The following is a 22,384-nucleotide window of genomic DNA, read 5'->3' on the forward strand; positions in this document are numbered from 1 at the left end:
GTAAAAGAACTGCACTAGTATGCACTAGTATAAAGGTATGCTTCAATACGTGATGAAGAGAAGCATAATTCCACTAATATTATTTTTCAGGTTTTTTTTTTTTTCAAATGCTAAGCATGTGCTAAACCCTTCAGAAATCATTCATAATAACAACAAAAGACACTTCGATATAATAACCTTTTAAATTCCCTTGTATATTTATTGCTAAGCTATACTTGTATGCATTAGACTCACTGAACCACTAGTCCAGGTGCAAAGTGGGAGTGAATCTGCAGTCACTGATAATCGTGCAGTTTTTGTATCAGACAGAAGTGACTCTGAGCACTGTGTAATACGCTGCACAGAAATACACTGCACTGTCATTCACTGTGAGCGTGTTGATAGTCAGAGTGACATTATTTCTTCCATCTCCATCCAGTTTGATCTTGTCATTAAATTTATTCTCCTTGACCACTTGTTTAATATTCAGGTATCCCATGAACTGAAGGTCCTTGGTGATCTGGCTTTGCTTGTACCATTGTGTGACATCATAGTTTTGGACATTGTTTGTACATTTGATCTCGGCAACTTCATTTTCTTTCTTCAGGAGATCAGAAGGAGTCTGGACAACACTTTTACCAAGAATGCTGGCTGTAAACATAAATAGAAATGGTTAAACTATATATTGATGTGATGATATCTCATAGATTTCAATGACACTATCCTAGCAAGAACTATTGAAAAGGTCAATATGTTAAATGTTTTAATAAAGATAGTTTGAATACCTTGGCCGCAGTGCAGCATCAGAATCAACAGAATGATGTTCCTCATCTTGTTAAATTGAGGCTGGCTAGGTTAAATTACAATCTTCTGTGAGGATTCAAATTTTAGTTGATAATACAGGATGTAAGTTCATGACATCATGGTGATCTCAGGGTGGGGCAAAATTCTGAATTTAAGAAAGAAGTTTCTGCCTATAAGAAGTTGGGATGTGAACCGAATTGACCATATACTACAAGATATTAAGCAACACTTTAAGCGTGCAGGTGTGTTGTGTTTAGTATTGGCACGGAATCAAAACCCACAGATGTTGAGATGAACATGATAAAATATACGCTTTTGAAGTATAAGCAGTTTAAAAGAGGTTTTTGTATCAGACAGAGGTGACTCTGAGCACTGTGTAATATGCTGCACAGAAATACACTGCACTGTCAGTCGGTGAGAGGTTGCTGAGAGTCAGAATGCCTTTATTTCTTCCATTTCCTTCCAAGTTGATCTTGTTTTCAAATTCAGGCTCTTTATTCTTAGACACAGCAATAAGGTATCCCATCAACTTTAGGCCCAATGAGTCCTGACTTTGTTTGTACCACAGTATTCGGTCATAGCTCGGTATCTTGTGAGTACAAGTGATCACAGCAGATTCATCTCGTTTCTTCAGTAGATCATCAGGCGTCTGGAGAACAGTTCCACCAAGACAGGCAACTGTGAAGAAAATAAAACAGGTGTTTATAATTAATGTTGAGACTGAAATAATCTGTATAATGTATGTAAAGTAAATATTTATCAAGTCTATGACTGTATCATACCTGTTATCATCATTAGATATACAAATATGTTAAGGAGAGTGTTCATCATGCTAGGTCTTTTTACCAAGTGCTTTTAGGATGTTGATACAGCTCAGCTTTACAGGTTCTCAAATGATGAATGAAACATAAAAAAAAAGATTAAGATTCCTTCCTAAACAGAGATACAGATCAGACTTGATGTGCAGCTCACACTGTGCATGTTTTTGATTTGCATCAAAGTTAAAGTGAACATTTGTTGAACCGCACTGCCCCCTATTGATCTTTTTCTTTTATTTTGTGTTCTTGAATCTCATAACTCTCCCAGAGTTTGATATACTTTGCATTCACTTACTGAACAGAAATATAAGGCGCCGTCATCCGCCTCCAAATTATAAAAGATTATAACAACTTATAAAAAATCTTCTAAAACAGTAATCTCCTGTAGTAATAGACAGCATCCCATAGATTCTGTGTACAGATAATAACTTGTATTCAACCCTTAATATTGATCATTTTGGTTCAGCTAACCTGTTGACTAATGCTGTCCTTTTCATTTACATTTATCAGACACTTTTATCCAAAGTGACTTACATTGCATTCAGGCTAACAATTTTTTTCCTAACATGTGTTCCCTGGGATTCGAACCCTCAACATTGCGCTTGCTAACACAATGCTCTACCATTTGAGCTACAGGAACATGTACAAAATGTTTTTTACAGTACAGTCCAGCCTTAGTTTATTTACTTCTATTCCAGAAGTATATTCATGTCAGCTCTCAGAGATTTCAACACATGTGAACTGTTGGCCAATATTCTGGCATGCAATATTAGCACAACAAGACAACAACTGGTGGACATTAAATAATTTATTTCCCTTTCTTGATAATACATGCTTCCATATAAATCGGGGGGAAACGACCTGTACATCTATGTACAATCAATGTTATTACCACCTGAAAGAAAAGGTACAATAAATATTAATGCATTATTTAAATGAGCAAATGAAATGTTTGGACTGTTATTTATCAATTTCCCAATATATCAAACTAACACTTACTCACACAACAGCAATATGTCATGAAGACAAAAAAAAAAAGAACACCATTTCTTGCCAGACGAAGACATTTGTGAAGAACAGAGAATTACTGTTTGTATATTAGACAGGTAACAACATGGAAAACTATATAGAGAACATGTCTATCTAAAGAAAGATGTACCATTCGCAAGACTTCTTTTGAAATCCAGATGCTTAGGGAATGTCACTCAAGCAGATGCTGTCAGACAGCTTAACAGAACTGAAAACAAAAAAGATCTGGGATCAGGAAGTACAAAGAACAAAGTGCAAGTGGCAATAATAACCGCAAAATATTCCACGTTTGAAGCCTAGTTTCTAACACATTATCTAGAAAGAGAAACACTACACAGCATTGTGTTGCTAAAGCCATAGAAATCGATTCGGTGCAAATAAGAGTCACCGTCTCCCATTTAAACAGCTAATAGTGTAGTAAGCGAAAATAAAAAGAATGATGCTACCACATGACTCCTTTTGTCTTTCTGAAAGGGTTTACAGTTAAGCTTTTGTATCTCCCCAAAACGTTCAATAATTTCTGTGACATTAAGAAGAATAAAGATAAGGGAACCTATTTTAAGATTTTAGTTATTTGACAGTTTAATAAAATTAAGCAATTCTTAGTATGCAACTGAAAAAAATCCACTTATTAGTACATGTAGAAAAAAATACTTTATATTTAATATTACATTAATAAAACATGCATTGTCGAAGGGATATAGCTCACCCCCAAAAATGAAAATCATCATTCACTCACCCTCATGTTCCAAAACTGTATGAGTTTGTTGAAAATAAATGAAGATATCTATAAGAATGCGGGTAACCAGACAGTTGCTAGTAGCCATTGACTTCTATAGCACATGGAAAACAATACTAGGAAAGTCAATGGCTACCAGCAGCTTTTTGGTTACCAACAATCTTTTAATTATGTATTTCTCTTCAACATAAGAAATAAGAAACTCATTCAGGTTTGGAACAACATCAAGGTGAGTAAATGACAAAATTTCCTTTTTTGGGGTGAACCGTCCCTTTAAGTATACATCATTGCCATATTTGTTGTAATTTAATTTCATGATTTTTTTTTACATTATAACACTGAGAATGTGATTTTTTTCTTAAATGACTGTATAGAGAATGTGTGTGAGGGGTATTAAAACAAAAAATTTAACAATCCTTAAATAGGTTTCATTTTCTTTATGCATTAATGTTTTGTTTTTTTTCTAGTGATTTTAGGGTGAAATTTTCCCCCTGACTTTTCATAGTGAGAATCTCCCTCGCATCCAGCACAAGTCACATCATTTCGAATTAGAAGATTTCAGTTGTAATGGAGATGTTTCAAACTGAATGATGTGAAAAACCTATGGTGCAGTTCCCCAGAAGACACCACACCGTCTCAAACAGATGTTCACATGATATTATTCAACTATGTCATGAAGGCACTACAAGGACGTTTGATAGTGGAGCGAGAAGAGACACATCTAATTAAATCTACTCCAGCAGTAGCTGTGCATCTCCAGTTTTGTGGCTTTTTGAGATACAAGTCTCAATGACTCCAGTTACAGTAAACATCAAGCAAGCACAAGTGCTGCTGGGGAAAAAAAGCTCCAGTCTTCCTCAGATACTTCATTTGGGGTTTAGACGTCTGCTATCACAGTCTTTAGTTGTCTGCCACTGAGACACCAAGACTGCTTTAAACAAAAGCATAAACAGAAAAACTGGTCTTGACGAGCATTAACACACTAATAAAACAAAGCCAGCACACATACTGTAGGCTGATAGGCCAGAACGAATATCGATTTTGATGTAATGCAGGCCACCAGAGTAAATTTCACAGAAAGTGGCTCAGTCGTCCCCCAAGCGCCATTTCTGGGACTCTTCTTGACGTGCATCTGGGTGTATCTGGTTCCTCATGCCGCCCAGCACATTGGATGTTGCTTCTGTGGCAACGATAAGAGGTTTAACGACGGCTGGAGGAAGCTGTCGCAGGACTCCGCCCACAGCGCCGGTCATGCCCCTCTGCTCGTGCTCACGTGTCGCAGTGTCATAAATGGTCAGGGCTGTGTCAGTAATGCCCTACAAACACACAATGCATTGACAACATTTATAACAATATATAACTCTTAAAGGGACAGCTCATCCAAAACATTACATTCTGGCATCATTTACTCGCTCTCATGTTGTTCAAAACCATAAGAATCGTCAATACACAAATTGAGATTGTTTTGGATATGAAACCTGAGATATTTCTGTCCCATTCCACCAAAATGTTGATTGTTAAAAAGTTATTGAAGTCATTGTACAAGTAATCAATTGGAATCAAGCTGTTTTATCCAACTTTTCAGAAGAGACATGATCGCTTTATAATGATGACCAGATTTAATTTAGGCTGGATTTAATCAATCAAGCATGTTTGAGCTTAGGGTTAGGGTTTGTTTACTACATTCAGTGTGCTCGGTGTATGTGCAGTGATTGTTAATATTAATACGTGAATAAAATCAAAAAATTTAATTCATGGATTACTTTTACAATGTCTTTAAAGCTTGAAAGTTGTTGTTGAATGGACGTTCAATGCAAGGAGAGAAATCTCTCAGATTTCACCAAGAGTAACTTCATTCTTGTTTCGAAGACATGAGTGTGAGTAAATGACAGTTTCAATTTCAGGTGAACTACCAACTTGAACTGGCATTCACATCCCATTTCTATAATGTGAAGCATTTCAGAGTGGTAATATTGAAAATGCTGATGGATTCTTCAGATGGGAACATTTTTTAACAAAGTAAATCAGTTTTGATTTCATGGTAACTTGCTGGGATTAAACATACAGGGCCCAAATATATATTATACCTAAGGTATAACGTGCTCATACCTCTTTTACTACGCTGTAAGCCTTGGCCACCCCCTCTCTCAGGTCCACTGGCTGATGGGCCAGACAGTAATGAGAGTACCGCTTCATCTTTTTGCATTCCTTCTCATCTGGCACTGGAGACACCATATCGTACGCCGTTTCAGCAGCAGCCTACTCAAAGCACACAGAACAGATCAGAAATCATTTGTTCATATAAGGCTAGGTAGAGCAAATTGATTGGTATGATGTTTCTGTCTGCCTTGCTTCAGGAGACACTTCTGCAGTTCTTTTATGGACACAGAGTAATCACTTTACCTGTATGGTTCGCACCATCCGATTGGTGAGCTCCAGAGCTGCCATTGCGGTGGAGGTACCGAAGGAGGCGGTGCCTCGCTGAAAGCCACGGACTATTCTTCCATCCTTACGGTACTGCTCAATGGGCAGCCAAACCAGATCCCTAAAACCCTGAACTATAGAAAAACACAGCTTAACACCGATCATTTAAATAAAGCCGTCACCTCTCATAAACATCCAGATCAATATTTGGTCGATAGCACTTTACAAAAGAGCTACTTTTCATTCAGTTGTGGGTGTGTAAGAAAGTGTTGTGCTAACCTAGCTGCACCAGGGAATGAATGGGCCCCACGCCTCCCAAAAGCCCTGGCAATTGGTTCTTCTTTATGTCATTCAGCCATTCATTAATGGCATATGAAAAGAGCTTGTCAACACCCAGTAATCTGGAAAAAATAAATAAACCATCAGGAATAAACTGGCTCAAATTTGTGAGGTGAACATGATAAAGGTTTTTTTTTTTATGTTATATATTCCTACCCTTGTCTGTAACACAGGCGCCGTAATTTAAGCTCGGAGCAATTCAGCTGTGTGAGTCCAATAATAATACCAGCAAATGTGCCCTGAGGAATTAGACAAACATTATATCTACTCATCATATCATGATGAATTTATCTTCACTGTGCTGGTTCCACTCGGGACAAATGTATTTTATTTCAAGATGAATTTAATAAGGAAGAATGTTTGGACATTTGGATTCTGTGGATAGCTCACCTGCTCCATGGCCATGTGTTTTCCATGATAGTCTAATCGAATCGGCACCTCTGAAGTGAATCTGAACTCTCTGGAAACCAACATGTGTAAAAAAAAAGGTTCTGTATTACAGTAAATAATGAACTTATACCTACAGAACTTCAAATGTTAAAATGTAGATTGCTGTAGATCAGGGGTGTCCAATCCTGCTTCTGGAGGCCCACCTTCCAGGATAGTTTAGGTGTAGCCTCAATTAAACCCACAAGGTCACCAGGATCACTCAAATCTTCCAGACAGGTGTCTTGGAGCTAAACTCTAGAGGAAAGAGGCCCTCCGGGAGCAGTACTGGACACCTCTGTTGTAGATGGTAAAGGATACTCTCACTTCCTCTCTCACACACCTGAAGAATATGGGCTGGTCGGAGAACGATGTGGAGGCGGTGTCTGTCTCAGCGGTGCTGTCTTGGCTGCAGGTGTGGACGAGGCTTGGACTGGCGCGGCTTTGTGTTGGCACTGAGATGATGGGCGCAGGGTCTTGACCCGCTGCACCGTTGTACTTGGAAAAATTGCAAGAAATCTCAGGAACAGGAGGCTTCTTCACGGACACATAGAACGCTACAACACAGATCGATAAATAGTTCAGCAGATGACACAATTGCTTGCAGCAAATAATATCTGTTTCAAGATCTAGTGAGCAGCCCTGCTGTCTTCTGAATAAGAGCATCAAACAAACAGAAGTGCACAGGAAACTCAACTTAGCCAGCTTGATCACTGATTTCATTAGAAATGTAAGCATATTCTATGCTAACAACATGATAATATAATTAAAGTAAAAAAAAAAAAAAAAAGTTTGGGGTAAAACATAACATTTTTGATTCATTTGGTTTGTTCATGTACGTTTTCAGTATTTAATTAAGTATACTGACAGTCGACTTTTCTTGAAATCATTAGTTTTCTATAGGTGCATTCTTGCCTTGTCAAAATGTCCATAGTTTTGTGACTCTGACTTGTAAAAAATGTTTGTAAAACCTAGAATTACAAATTGTAAACTTTACATTTCATATGTATTTCCAACTTGTACAACCTAACCGCTTCAAGGTCTTTCAGAAACACTCAAAATGAAAATAAAACTTATATCGGAGTATTATTAATCTTTTAAAAATGCAAGAATAATCTGAAGAAAAAAAAATACAATACAATAGGTTTAATTTAGGTAACACAGCTGAATAAATATCTAAAATCCTTGAAGTTTATTAATTAGGGATTTGCATAACTATATTTGGTTGCACAGATTCATATCAGAATTATCAGTGTTGCCACAGAAAGTCCATAGGCATGAACAGCTATTAGTAGAAGTAATTCTGGTAAAACTACGACATGAGGAGAATGCAGCATATTTCCTTTCGGAACAGTCTTTGTGTCAAGAGAGCTTTGAAACTATGTTTTTTTAAGGTTGTCCGAGTATTTTGCATATTGATTGTTACCTTCCTGCTCTGGTGGGGAAAAGAGCTCGACCTCTGCTGCCAGACTGGAGAAGAAGTCCTTCAGGAAGAACAATGCATCCTGGACACAAATGAGAAAATGAGGGGCTGGCGACATCTAGTCATCAGTTTGAACTATGCCTGTAAATATATGATTCAAGGTGAGCTGTTGAGCGGTTTTGTTCTGTACCTGATCAATGTTTAGCCGGAGGGGCATTAGTGACACACGCAGACAGCACTCCTGAGGCGCCTGTCCAGCTTCGGGACACATGTGCAGGGCTCTGACAGTCAACTGATACACACAGACAACAGACTGCATCATCTGATACTTTAGAACTCATACACACCACCTGTAGATTGTGTACTCCATTATCTGTCTGTGTGTATTTGATCATACCATGTTGGAGTGAGCTTTCCTGGGCATCTCTTTACTGGAGTACAGATAGAGGAACTTGTTCATCATGGAAGAGGCCAGCCGGTCTCGTATCTCCAGATCCTGCACTGAGAACACCTGTCTGGACACCGGCTGCTCCTTCAAAACGCCTGCCTCCGGAGCCTTCTGGGGATACACCTCATGCTGGAACCGCACCTAATAGAAGACGTGAAGGACCGTAGAGTATTTGGGTTTAATGAATTTGATTATTGGATGGTTTACTGTTGAATATTCCCACAAAAGAGTCAGTGTTGTTATCACTCAAATCAAAAAGCAAGCAAACAAAGCCTTTCTGCTGCCTTACTTTGTGGAACAGTGAATTAAAACCTGCAGGAACCCTGCTAAAAGTGAATTAAAAATGCATTTAAATGAGGAAACTCATAACTAAACTCATAAAGATGACAAGCACATTACTAAAAATTACTAAACTAAAACTGAACATATAAAAAAACTCATTTGAAATATTAGTGAAACTTTAACAGTGGTGTATAAATGATACAAAAATAACCCTGAACCAAGTTCAAATATTGTGTATGCAGGCTGATGATTAAACAAGGTTCCTTCAGGATTTTAAAGCTGAGATGTAAGACTTTTTAAATGTTTCTCTGACCTTACTGAGTTGGATCTCCATCAGAACATCAGGGTTTCTGCCCCATCCTCCTCCAGCACGGGACCCTCTTCTCACCTGTTTTACAGGAGTCTGTGATGGAGAGCTGTGAGGAGTGCACCTACACACACACACACACACACACGCGCGCGCGCACGCTCTTAATACACACTGATAACCTGCAGTTTTTATAAGAATCATGATTTTGAACCAACTCCAGATATGCACCCTCGACTTCGAGCTGGTGATGAGGACAATGCGCCTCCACAGAAGTCTTTTCCTCCATAGAGGTGCCACACTACAGAGATCTCTTTGATCAGGTATCTGATTTCCGGCACAGGGAAGTGAAGCGGACCCCTGTTAGAGCTGCTGCCCTCCTGAGGGACACTGAAATGTTCTTCCCTCACGAGGATGGGTTCAGAGATCAGCTTCTTTACCATAGGCTCCTCATCTTTTTCCTAACAGACCAAACACTTTCATCAAGGGCTGCATACATCAAGGTTTTTATTTTAAGGAACAGTTAGTCCAAATAATAAATAAATAGTATCTTGAAATTCAGTCAGTTCTTAACACAAAGTTATTGTAAGGGTTCACTGCTTTAAATAGTTATGAAGTGACGAGCTCACCGGTGCTCTGGAGCCCGGCGTGTCCAGGATGCAGAAGTCATCAGTGTCGTGGAGCACAGAGGGGGCAGGAGGAGAGATGAGCGGGGAGTGCAGGGTTAGGTAACTGGGGGTTGGTTCCTGCCCCAGGTTTCCGCTCTCATCAGGGAAAAGAAAGAGATCGGATCGGGGCGGCTCATGATCATGTGAACGGTCTGCGTTGACACCTTTACAAAAGGCAGATTCAAACATGAGAAGTGTTATTTTAGTATTTTTATTCTAGTATAGTATTTATCAACATTTTCAATTACCTTTTGTTTTTATATTTTAATTTTAGTTTTTTTTTTAATTTTGTTATGTGCTTTTGTATATAGTTATTTTAGAATTTCTGCTTAGCTTTCAGTTTCAGTTTAATTCAAGTACTTAAATTTATCATATACTTACTTAAGTTGATCTATTATTTTATTTCAGCTTAATTTTAATTAACAAAAAATGTTATTATAGATTTTGTTTTAGTTAACAATAACAACACAATGAGAGACAGAAATAAAACAGGTTTACAACATGAGGATATATATATAGACCCTTCATTTCTGTCTAACTGGGCAAACTTACAAAATCGGCAAGGGAACAAATAAATATTTTCCCCACTATCTACATACGGTAGATATATATATGTGTGTGTGTGTGTGTGTGTGTGTGTGTGTGTGTGTGTGTGTGTGTGTGTGTGTTAATTAAAATAACATTTATGCATTTAGCAGATGCTTTTATCCAAAGCGACTTACAGTGCATTCAGACTAACATTTTTTTAACTAACAATTATTTATATATATAAATATATATATATATATATATATATAATATATTCCTTTTCAGATGACGTTACTCATTCCCTTCACCCACTTGGCTCTATTCTGCTATTCCGTTGAAACCAGTCAATTTCCGATTCATAATTGAAAGCACTGGCATTCATTTATTTAATCCCTAAACATCCAGTCTCACTCAGATTACATTAGTAAAATAAGATGACGCATGTTTAATGTATGATTTTAAAACAAGCGCTAGATTAAAGGTTTTGGAAAATGAATAAATAAAGTCTGACCGTCCTGTTGCAGCATATGGCTCTGCAGGCTGTCGGTCTCTTCCATAGCATCACTCATCAGATCCTGAAGAATCTGCTGCTCCGCTTCAGGAAGCAAAGGTGCCTGAGCTGCTGGGCGACTCGCTGCTTCAGTCTGGAAAACATTAGACATCTTCAGTATAAAACAACAACTCAAATGTGGTAATAGCAACATGAGTATCAAAACATCTGTCAAGATTGTCTGATAATAATTACTTTGATAGTTGGAATTTAAATATTAAGCATAATTGTATCTCCTATTATCGACGTTATGAAGAATTTCACAGAAAAATGTTTCTCAGTTGAACTGACCTTCACCCTTTGTTTAGCGCTTCTGCGTTTAGCCTCCAGTCCAGAAGGGGGCAGTAGATCTCCATAGCTGGCTATGTACTGAATAAGGTTCATGAGAGCAGCACAGGAGTCTGAACAGGTGCGAATGTGAATAACATCACTGGAGCAACGCAGCTCAAACCTAGGCTCCGTCTAAAGAGATAGAAATGGCGCAATTGGGACATCCTGTGTCAGAGCGTAAACAACCTTTTTTTTTTTTTTACGGAGGACTTTCATACCATTTTGCCATCTGGGCCTGGTTTGACTGCTGTGATCCTCAATTCCAGAGTCCCCATATCAACCACCTGGACATAGTCTGAAGACACAAGAATAAGAAATGAAACCAGCATCCTTGGTTTACAGATTCTGAAACAGCACGGATGTGAAAGTGTCCTCACCTCGTGCCAGATTAACAGACACAGCATTGATCTTGTCAGACAGAAACAATGCAGCTTCATCTAAAATTATTCTGTAAGGGAAGAAAGTATGAAAAGTTTGTGAAAAGTGACTAGGAAATGTTCTATAACAGAAACACAGTATGTCTAGAACGGATTCAGTTTCAGCTTTTACCTCAGACTGGAGGAAGAATGATCTAAAGACACACTGCTAGAGATGCTGAAGGTCTCCACGGTCAGCAGAGATCTCACAGGTAAATACAAAGGTCTAGAAAAAGAAAACTACTGCTTAGATCCAGTCTGTCTTTCAAAAGAAAACCACAATAAATACATTGTGCATAAGGATTGAGGATTAAATACTAAGAAACTAACGTCTACGAACTAAACCAAGTTGTATTTCATTTTAATCACAACCACCTTTTACAGCCAAGTTTGTTACGTCCTAAACAAAAGCAAATCTGTTGCTCAAAAAGACAAAAGAATTTGGACACATTTTGGGGAAGTTAGTTCTGAGCTTTATTTCTATGCAGATGCCACTTGAATGAAATCTCATTGAATTCCACTGTAAGTCTCCAAACCATTTTTTGAGGTATTATAATATCTCTTTAAATCCTGGATAGATGTATTGTACTAGAATGTAGCTCAAAGTATCACCTGTAATCCAGCGAGCAGCTCCACAGATGCAGGTGGAGGGTGGACACAGATGATGGGGGCGAGTAGCCAAGCACCGGCTCATCTGACACATTTAAGAAGTCGACTATCTACAGGGAAAAGACAAACCGTAATGTTTAGTACGGATTAATGAACTACAAGTCAGCTATGTTACTAACTGATTCAACAACTCTCATTTATCTTTACACCTTTTTGAGATCTCCACAAGCCCACTTTTAAAGTACATTTTAAAAGGTGCTTTTCATTCATATAGTTTGCATGAGGTTTTTATTTATGTTTTATTACCTGGTCATACCAGCCCAGATTTGAAGGCACCACTTTGTGCTCCAGCGTAACTCCCCTCATGCCAATGGCTATGAGAAACTCCTGAAAGTACAGGAAGATGTGCAACAGATCCAGTTGCAGATTTAATAACACAAACAGGACAGAAATGTAAGATTTTTTTACATTTTTTTTTAAACGGTTTCTTCAAAAATACAGTAAAACAATAATATTTTGAAACATTATACCAACTTATAATAACTTTTTACTATTTTTAACACATTAAAAAAAAAAATGTAATTCATTCCAACAATGACAATTCTATATTATCAGAAGCCATGACTCCAGTCTTCAGCGTCATGTGATCCTTTAGAAATCTTTCTAATAGGCTGATTTGCTGCTCAGAAAACAATTGTTATTATTAGCATTTTGAAAACAACTGTACTTTTGGATATTTTTTTCGGGATTATTTGACAATTACAGAGTTTAAAAGAACAGGATTGATTTAAGTGAAAAACGGGAAACTTTTTTTTTTACCTGTTTTATCTGAGATGTATCATATACAGCATGTAATCATCACTTACCTACAGGTACTGTTTAATAACAAGGTGACAGCGCCAACTACTGGCCTGACATACGTAATACAGTGTTTGCCATTTTGCGGATAGGTGTAAACATTAACCGTTGTTGTGTATACTTAAAAAAAACAAAAAAAAACAAAGGAAACTTTTTTTTTTAAGTCATCGTTGTCGTGTAAACGCAGCCTAAGGCATCATAAATAAAAGTATTAATTGTATTTATTTTTTAATCTTACAGATTTCTTTTTTTTTTTATGTAATATTGTTTTGAACAGCATTTATCTAGGGTAATTATTTGGTGTACCTTGACATTACGCTCTGTGTTGTGGGAGGAAATTTTAACAGCGACAGACAGCATGCTATGGGGCTCCAAACTGAGCCCCTCAGAGGGAGATGTCCTTTCTGGGGCAGATTCGGATGCATACATCACAGGCTCCAGCCAATGAGGACGCGTCCTGCAGGGCAGATTAACATTCCACTCAGGGGCATCTCCATCCACCGTGCCTAAGGAATTAAATATACCATGATGTTATGAAACAAACACCCAAAAAATAACAATTTTAAATGATATATTAAAAATAAAAAATCGATAAACTAAAATACATAGATGTATGACCATAGATTTCCATTTACACAATTAACAATAATATAACCAGACATCTGCACAAACCATTAAATAAAACATCTGAAAAAATAACAGGCTAGACAACAAAAAACAGTTTTTCTTTACCATGGTGATAGAGGCAGGCCTGAGACGTGTGGAAGCAGACATAATGCTGGTCTTTGTAGCCTTCATGCTGCGTCACACCAAACAGCGTCCCGTTTTTTACCTCCATCCAAAATTCACCATGTTTTTTTGGTAGCACACTATTATCATCCTGCATTCATTACATAAGACTATGTAAGTTGCTTATATATATTATATATTCAATAATGAAGCACTATCTTTGCAATACTGATGTAATACCTTGAGCTGTGTGTGCAGAGCCAGCAGGCCGTGGTTTACAGACAGGACGATGGAAAACAGGCTCTGAGAGTTCTTAGGCTGCATCTTACTCCTCTTCTTTCTCCTGTTCCTATAACCCAGTTCAGCAGGAGTGTAATACTGCAGGATTTCCTCCTCAGAGCCACTCTCTTCCTCTTCACACACATAATTCAGAACAAATGACCAACAGACACAGCATGTCAGATGAAATTAATACCCCAAAACATCTTTCCAAAACAAAGTCCTGGCATTATTATCAAAAGGTATGCTCATGCATGTTCATTCTAGGCTGATGTTAAATATTCAAGTGAGCAGAAGGGGAAATGTTCTTTACCCTCAGGGCCAGCAGATCTGAACTGACTGAAGCTGTCTTTACTGTAGGTGTTAATGAGTTGACTGGCTACAGACAGACCCACCCCATACGGGATGTTCTCCACGGTCTCTACTGGAGATGGAGCAGTGGGTTCCCATAGCAGCAGGTCATTATTTATCCTGGAAGAAAAATTCAATAGAAATGTGTATGATGCATATGCAGATTTCTAAGCTGTGACGTTTTCTTCATGCATTAATTACCTGTTGTGTAGTTTTTCATAAAAGTCTTTATTGGGCAGAGAGAGCTGCACATTGGGGAAAAAGAGCTCAAGGATATAGCGGGAGTTGCTCATGGTTTTCTCCTGGAATTCCGTCATATCCACCACATCTCCTGGGATGACCATCTGCATGAGGTGCAACGTTATCACACGTAATTAATCACAATTCATAAAATGGTCACTCAATATAGGAGACAATGAAAATCTCTATACCTCCTCATTCTCGTACATGACATGCCGTGAGGAAAAGGGGGATGGCTCGGTTTTGCCAAAATCACACACATCCTTCAGGGAGTGGGAAGCTCCTTCTTCTTCCTCCTCTTCCTCTTGTGAGTGACCGTCCGCTTCCTCCTCCTCTTCCTCAGCTGTTACACGCTCTAAGATGGAGCGCACCGCCATGGGGTTCACCTTCAGAACCACTCTGAATGGGAGCAGAACGTTTCAGTTTCAGTATCTTGATGAATTTTATCAGTAAAGATTCACAGAACGATCAGGTAGAGAGAGCACAGCGTACCTGGGCCAGTCGAATTTGCCACAGTCGGAAGATGTCATGTCCTCCTCCATGGTGTTGGCAACTCGTAAGAACCTGGCTGCGGGATGATCTTTGTCTTCTTGAAATGATCCTAGTGGAACAGAAAAGACATTGTGGTGAACGTCTTCATAGGAACATTCAAAACTCAAACTCAATTTAAAAGTCAGTAAAATAGCCAGTTTCCTGGTCTCTTAAATTGAAATGCAACATTATTTTTAATGTCTTGATCAAAATGCTTCTGTCTGTAAATGAGTACCGTTGAGCTCCTTGAACGTGAGCTCCATCTTAGTCTGCTCTGATGAGTTTCCTCCAGTGAACTCTGTCTTGAACTCCAGATCTTCCAGCTCCAGCTGCAGCAGCTCTTTCTGCAGGGACTTCTTAAACCAGGGGCCCCTCTCCTGATCAGAGCGCAGGTCTGGGATTGGAAACCGCACCACTAGCACCAGTAGAGGTGCATTTATTGACACAGACACATGGCAGTGGGCTGGGGTACGACTATCATCCAGGAAGACCTCTGCGAAAGCCTTGTGCTTGTGAGGTAAACAAACAACCACAATAAGATGTAAAGTGACATAAAAGTAAAAGAAAATAAAAGAAGTACAGATAGAGTAGAGATAGTCGCTAATGTTTCTCACCAGACTGACATGTTTATTGTAGGAGGTGTACATGTGAGATGCCATCATCTCTGTGGTAACCAGTTTCTGAGGCTGAAGTAAGGAGTTGAGCCTGTCCACAATGCTGACATCACACTCTGAGCGCATATTACCAAGCTCCACTTGCAGTTCCGCCCTACGAGGTATAGTGCTCAGACGTACCTGCCCACCCTGATGGAAAAGAAAATGCTGGATCATGTTTACTGTCTGCAATTAGCTCAATTTGTGATTCATTTGAAGTATAAATAAAGGTTATAAAAATCTAATGATTAATGTAACTAGTAAAAACATCATATACTGTAGATGTTCAAGACAAGGACATAATCATTAGGTCATTTATTTCATTATGAGGAAGTACTCTCATCAGCACCATGCAAGACGCTGAAATACTTCAGGAAGTTACCTGCGGGCCTCTGCGTTCTGTTAGTTTGTAGAGTAAATGTAGGCATATAGGAGGAGGAGAATCACTACTGGCTGAGACATCGAATGTAAGAAGCTAATGTTTGACACAAGAAACAAATATCATCATTATTATGTAAGAGAACTATTCTGTGCACATATAATGTTTGAAAACAAAACAAAACAACTAAACACCTCAGTGTACTGGATTCCACTCTGTGTAGTGTGGCTGTCAGTAGAGTAAAGGCATTCCAAAAGCTCCATCTGACTCAGAGAGAGATCGGTGTTTAACGTACGTACACTGGAGCCTTGACAGTGCTCGTATGTCACCTTTAATCCCTGACCAATGAACCTGAAGAAAAGAAAATGCATTTTACATTACCTTAAAATACAAGATAATATGTTCAAATAAGCATAGGTTAGGTATGGAGTTCCACAAGGCTCTGTCTTAGGTCCTTTTTTGTTCTCTTTGTACATGTTCACCTTAGGATATGTGAGTTTAATTTTTGCTTTCATTTTCATGTTCTTTTTCAATTGTCTCAGAATGCACTTCAGACTCAAAATGCAATTATCAATAATTGAAAGAAGGCTGATTTCAAAACATTAAACCACCATTTCTATAATATTCTGTATTTAATTTTAAGTGAAAGCTTACCTGAGATGATCATGTGGACAGGCTTCATCAAAGACTGCACGTGATTGCAGGAAACTTCCAGCAGGGAGTTGATTTACAGACAGAATACGGAAAAACTCTGAAGCCATTGGTGCAAGATGGCTGCGGGAGGAGTCTGGAGGTGGGAGGGGGTCAATATGGAGGACAGACAGGCAGAGACTGCCCACTGTGAGCCTGAGAACCAGCTCAGGCCTGGACTCATCACAGTGGCCTTTAGATGGATGAGCTAAAGATCACACACAGGGTAGAGTTGTTATTATTGATTAAATATAGTAATAAGAGTCAACAATTACCATAAATCATAAAGCTGATAATGGGACATACATGTCTGCCGGAGCAACTTGTGGGTAAGCTGAGAATCTCTGGAAAGATGTGGCATCTCATTTGTCTGCTTCTCCTTCTGTGTAGGAACATCCATGAACTCATCCCACACAGTCTAAGGAATGCATCAAAAAAAATGTTTTACACTTGTAATTTCATAATGAGCCAATGAATGGTGATATAATCAATAATTAAACACTAATTATGAAACATGGGTTCAATGTTAAAGTGAGAAGTGGTGACCTACAGCTACATTTCCAGAGGGCGACTCCCCCAGGGAGGCAGAGTAGTTGCTGTTTACTGACAAATCTAAATCCACAGTGGGTGGATCCCCAAGAGGAGGCAAAGATGATAGACTGTGTGACATGTCCATATCAGCCATGGAGAAAAAGACATCCTCTGTCCAAACAAGAAACAGATTAAAAATGCATTTAGAGATGCAAAAACAGAATGTACAATTAAAAGATTTGCTGTGCTAAACTAACCTCTACTGGACACAGTTCTGGTGGTCTGGCTTTCAAACATGTCCTGGTCTGTGGCACCTGTAATGGTGTCTTTCTTCAGGCAGCGGTTGAGCTCCATGTGGAGGCGATACTCATCCTCCTGCTGCATGGGCCGACTCTTCCTATCCTTTCCCATAGCAGACCAGTCCTGTACGGCTGTATACAAGCAATATAATAGAAGCAGTTTTCAGATTCATTGAAAACAATTAATCAGCGATTTTATTTAATGAGGAAACCATATGGGAAAATCATATACGAATAGAACAAAATGTCACCTGAGCTAGAGAAAACCCCAAACATGTCCAATAGGAGGTGGACTTGTTGTGGTGAAAGCAGCATGAATAGAGAATCAAACTGCCCATCAATATCCAACTGTGAAAAGAACAGTCATTAAATTGGACAATTAAAAGACAAATTCAGATTTTCAACCAGCTTTGCAATGTGTACTCTTTCTCTGTGTTTCTCTGTTCACCCAGATATCCTAAGTTATTTGTCAGACAAAAATCAGACATTAAGCAAACACATAATTTTAGGTTATCCTGTGGTTGACAGCCCTGGGCTTTTGTTAAACTACAGATTTAGCTTCAGCATTTGTTTCCACCTTTTGTCGGATCAACAGGAGTGCGTGCCAAAATCAAAAGTGCATTATGAGTGCTGAAGATTTTGGAATAGGGAAAGCTACAGCCCTTTTTTTGGTTTCTCTAGTTGTCTAGCACCAGTTTGTTTGTTGTTGTTTGTTTTTTTCTACTGCATAGACAGCCAAGTTTTATTAAAAGCCCATCTTGTTAGTGGTCCCCCTTTAAGACACAGCTAAAATTTTACAAATGTCAAAGCATTAGATAATAAATCATCACAAAAATTGAAATTCAATTTAAAGAAATACACAAAATGTCTGTTATGCTCTTATTCATAAAACAAAAGAAATATTGTTAAAAATGAAGACAAAAAGCATTTAAATACTTTCTGGTTATCAAACATAGTGGAACACATTCATTCAAGGAATTATCATTTCAAAAAAAAGGAGCTAGGCTTATCTGTGCAATACCTTTATAGAAAGAAAGAATTAAAATAACTGTGTGGTATATGTACCCACCTTAGCTCCGGGCATAGCTTCATTTTGCTTCAGAACCACGGACAGCTCCAGTTTACCACAAAGGCAGCCCACCTGCACTGGCTCAAATGGTGTACTGGAAGACACAGGTTCTGGGAACTGAGGGTGAGGCTCACATATGATTTTTGGGTTCCAACTCGGAGAAAGTTTGGGTTCAGTTTCCTTAAATAATGTATAAAGAACATAAGTCTTTGCAAGCTTTGCTGAACTGCAACAAAATAAGTTTTTCCACTTGAAGATGTTGTACTGCTATAGAGTCAGGTTAGGCTGAGGGTGCGCAATTAAACTTTTTGGTTACAGCAGAATAGATACTCACTGTTTGAGCGGGGGATGATTTGAGGCCGGCGCGTGCTGATTCTGAAAACTCGTCCCAGAACACATAGGCACCTTCCAGAGTTAGGTTTTTATGCGCAAACGTAGTGGGCTGATGGATATTGACACTGGAGCCCTCCTCCACACTCTCATCACAGTAAACCATCCTAAATTTCACAAAACATACAGACAGTGTAGTGATGATTCAAAAGAAAACCTATCATATTGTAGTGTTCCAAAACTTACTTATTGATTCGGAGTTCGAGGGCAATGCCAGTTTTAGAATTTTCAGGAACGTGTTCCATCCGCAGGACCGTATCCACAAAAGTGACCTTGACTCTCCTCAACACTATCAGAGAGAACAGGGAAAGGATCAGTCTTTGAAAGGAAGCTCTATTAGCAGCTCTATTAAACAATCAGGCCATCAATCAGTCAATAAATAAATAAATAAACGAGTCTTACATTTAAATGATTTCATGGTCTACAGGAAGAGGCATACCTGTCTCAATAGTCTCGGCAAACTTTTCCAGACCCTCCAGAGGGTGCAAGCTCTCTCCCTGATCATCAGTGAGTCTTTGGCTTAGACACTCTTTGGCCAGCTGCATACTACTGGTCATGAAGCTGGACCAGCACATGGGCTCCATGCCTGATGCTTAAAAAAGATTTATGTTACGATGGGCATTAACAACATTAAAGTCCACATGAAATGCAAATTCACCCTATGAATCCTAATGATATTATAACAGTTAATTTGTACATCTTTATTTTATTTTTTATATTTGACTTTGCATGTTTTAATTGAAATGTCAATCCGATCTCAATCCGATCTCTCGCCTGCAAACTCGCATTCAGATCTCCCTTTAAATAATCATCAAACGGTGGAAAGACCAAGTCCCCCTCAAACATGTTTTTCTGTTTCAATATTCTGTTTCACTCTGATGTACATCATAAATAGAAAATAAAGGATCTGTCGCTTCTTTGTTAACACCACAAATTGAAATTAAAGATGGACAGAGAAAATATAGAATAGTATTATAAAATAATTGAATTAAAATCAAACATAATATTATTAGATTGAAAAATAGTTCCTTAAACAGTATACAATATAAACAATCAGATACAAATATAATAGGAAATATTGCAAATTTTTGGATGCTTAGCATTATGGTCATAACATCTGTCAAATTTATGAGGTCATCTGAAACAGATGCTCCTTACCCATCCGAGGTCTTGGCCTGAACACCATCTCCAAGCCCCTCACTTCCAGTGCACAGTTGTCCTGGAGCAGCGAGGCCCATGGCACAGTGAGAGAAATGGCCTGGATGAAGCCCTCGCTCACCTCAAATGGAGCATCCACAGACTCCAAGATCTCATTCAGGGACTGAAGATGAAGTAAATATTCAAGTAAACGAAGGAAAACGGTGGATCTTTTTTGCTGATTGCTTGGGGATAAATTGAAAGTACTATTAAGAAAAATCACCCCCCAGTTATATCGAGTAATAAAATGTCAGATTCCATTAGTGCAGGAATAAGAAAAAAAGATGTTTAATCAAATCTTTGTTTAATCAGGTGCATGGTATGATTTTGGAATCAAGAAGGGGTCAGCAGCACAATTGTACAGAACTTACCCATTTGTCCAGGGGCACTTGAGCAAGTGAGCCCGTGCCTTGATAGAGGTCCAGACTAAGCTGGTCCAAACTGAGCTTCTCCTGGAGGAAATTACCAAGATATCGATGCAGCAGGTACCTGCAGGCCCGCTTCTTAATAGACTCAGAAAATGGCCATGGCATCTTGACTGGCTCTTGGGTTCAGTACTTACTGAAACAAAATAGGATATTCAAGGCATTTAATGCCACATATTCCCATCAGTGTTACTTTAGTATCATTGATACACAATTATAGTTTTTGTAAATATTTTGAATTTGATTATATTTTCTTAATTTATTTTGAATAATTTAATAATTTTTATTAGTGCTCTTTTTACTTAGTCTATATAGTTTCTCTTAACTTTTTTAAGATTAATTTAGTCTTGTACTTAAGCTTCTCATAAAGAATATGAGAAAATAAATTTAAAAAAAAATTATATGCTTTATTATTTTTCAATTAACAAAAAAGTTAGGTTCTTTGTGGTTTTATTTCTACATTTAGTTTAAGTTAATGATAATAACTCAGATTCCCCTTTAACATTAAGTTTGCATTAAGCTAGAACAGAATACATTAAAGATTGACAGTACATAAAATACACACAAGTGTCAGAAAACCTTGTGGAACTGATTAAAAAGTAAACTTGCCCCTGACATTGTTTTGCTGAAATCACCCACAAAGTTATTCAGTGAAGATGAAATGATTCGGATGATGACAGTGATTCAGGATAAATACACATTCTGCCTGACTCATGCAGACCTCCAACTGATGTGGCTGCCAGAACAAATTACATCTGCAGATCTAGTAATTCAATACCATGATGCAAAGGACGTCTGGAGCCTGAGATTACTTCGGCAAACCCATCAATTCATCGCAAATGACTGGCATTAACAATGTGTGTACTCTAGTACAGCATCAGATTAGATCGTTTTAAATGACATGCAGTTGTGTTTATTTTGTCTGACATGACTGACGCTGCTGTCTGGCCCAAATCTACAGATAATAACGTTATACACTGACCACTGTTTGCGCAACTCTTAGTGAGGTATTTTGGCAGCTAACAATTGACCAATCGTGTAGTCACACTGCACAACAGCAAAACAAGATGGGGATTACAATTTGTCCGTCTCTGTTGTGGTCATTCAGAATCAAAATGACAATAACTTACCTGTATTACAAAATAGCTGACTAACCGCTGGTCCTTGACTTAGGGTGAACTAGCATGCTGGCTAAACACAACCTTCATGCTTTTATTCACGTTTATCAGTTCAACTGAAGCATCGCTCAGTAATAACAGCTCTATTAAACTGAAGATAGTAGTCCTCGTGCGGATTATGAGTGGCTGTCGTGTCATGTGAAAGCAGCATCTCTGTTTGTCTAATTATAAGGCTAAATGAGGATGTGTTTACAAACACACTCGTGACTGCGCACTCTCGCGCGCGCCGCTCCACGCGGTGTGTTCACGAGCGTCCGCTCTGCGCACCTACTACACAGCTCATCCTGTATAAATCGCTTTATTTATTGTAAGTAGACTTAAATTATATAGTGTTATCTGATGGTCTTAAGTCAAAGTTTATAAATCTTACATCACTTTAAATAATTAATATAAAATATAATAAAGTTAATTCAAAGTATTGAGTTCTTTGGACTGTAACTGATGTTTTTTGTGGAGAATAAATAAT

At 38.3% G+C, this 22,384-nt stretch overlaps 1 protein-coding gene and 2 gene segments (V, D, J or C); all 3 read right to left on the minus strand.

The window, feature by feature from the left end:
• Window positions 1-202: 202 nt before the first annotated feature.
• Window positions 203-856, minus strand: LOC113060328 (T cell receptor alpha variable 13-1-like). The segment is given in 2 exon segments: window positions 203-630; window positions 765-856. Coding segments are annotated over 2 exon segments (375 nt in total).
• A 152-nt stretch (window positions 857-1,008) lies between these two features.
• On the minus strand, window positions 1,009-2,140 carry LOC113060327 (T cell receptor alpha variable 13-1-like). The segment is given in 2 exon segments: window positions 1,009-1,461; window positions 1,566-2,140. Coding segments are annotated over 2 exon segments (378 nt in total).
• Window positions 2,141-2,391: 251 nt separating this feature from the next.
• atg2b (autophagy related 2B) lies at window positions 2,392-22,170 on the minus strand. 2 transcript variants are annotated; one of them, XM_026229534.1, is made up of 43 exons: window positions 21,871-22,170; window positions 20,687-20,876; window positions 20,277-20,439; window positions 19,558-19,710; window positions 19,305-19,407; window positions 19,063-19,225; window positions 18,729-18,908; window positions 17,911-18,007; window positions 17,618-17,791; window positions 17,380-17,531; window positions 17,136-17,247; window positions 16,794-17,037; window positions 16,334-16,490; window positions 16,143-16,235; window positions 15,722-15,910; window positions 15,343-15,616; window positions 15,069-15,177; window positions 14,768-14,975; window positions 14,538-14,680; window positions 14,299-14,456; window positions 13,947-14,119; window positions 13,710-13,860; window positions 13,284-13,483; window positions 12,426-12,506; window positions 12,123-12,229; window positions 11,644-11,736; window positions 11,472-11,542; window positions 11,313-11,389; window positions 11,056-11,226; window positions 10,726-10,858; window positions 9,648-9,850; window positions 9,250-9,479; window positions 9,025-9,142; window positions 8,379-8,570; window positions 8,172-8,273; window positions 7,985-8,063; window positions 6,902-7,115; window positions 6,523-6,592; window positions 6,289-6,371; window positions 6,073-6,194; window positions 5,773-5,927; window positions 5,479-5,628; window positions 2,392-4,685 (listed from the first exon to the last, which is right to left on the minus strand). In XM_026229534.1, the coding sequence occupies exons 2-43, from the start codon at window positions 20,846-20,848 to the stop codon at window positions 4,455-4,457; spliced, it is 6,240 nt and encodes a 2,079-aa protein (XP_026085319.1). In that variant the 5' UTR covers window positions 20,849-20,876; window positions 21,871-22,170; the 3' UTR covers window positions 2,392-4,454. The 2 variants fall into 2 exon arrangements, with proteins under 2 accessions (XP_026085319.1, XP_026085320.1); XM_026229535.1 differs by having other exon boundaries at window positions 4,455-4,685; window positions 13,710-13,857.
• Between the last annotated feature and the right edge of the window lie 214 nt (window positions 22,171-22,384).

Source organism: Carassius auratus, chromosome 42 (genome assembly GCF_003368295.1).
Source record: "Carassius auratus strain Wakin chromosome 42, ASM336829v1, whole genome shotgun sequence".
Classification (NCBI taxonomy): Eukaryota; Metazoa; Chordata; class Actinopteri; order Cypriniformes; family Cyprinidae; genus Carassius; species Carassius auratus.

Excerpts from the sequence above, each read along its gene's own strand:
- atg2b (XM_026229534.1), bottom strand. The coding sequence starts at position 20,848 with ATGCCATGGCCATTTTCTGAGTCTATTAAGAAGCGGGCCTGCAGGTAC. Across the intron at positions 11,227-11,312 it reads CAGGCCCAGATGGCAAAATG|ACGGAGCCTAGGTTTGAGCT; the intron begins GTATGAAAGTCC and ends CTATCTCTTTAG. Across the intron at positions 5,928-6,072 it reads TCATTCCCTGGTGCAGCTAG|TTCAGGGTTTTAGGGATCTG; the intron begins GTTAGCACAACA and ends GTTTTTCTATAG.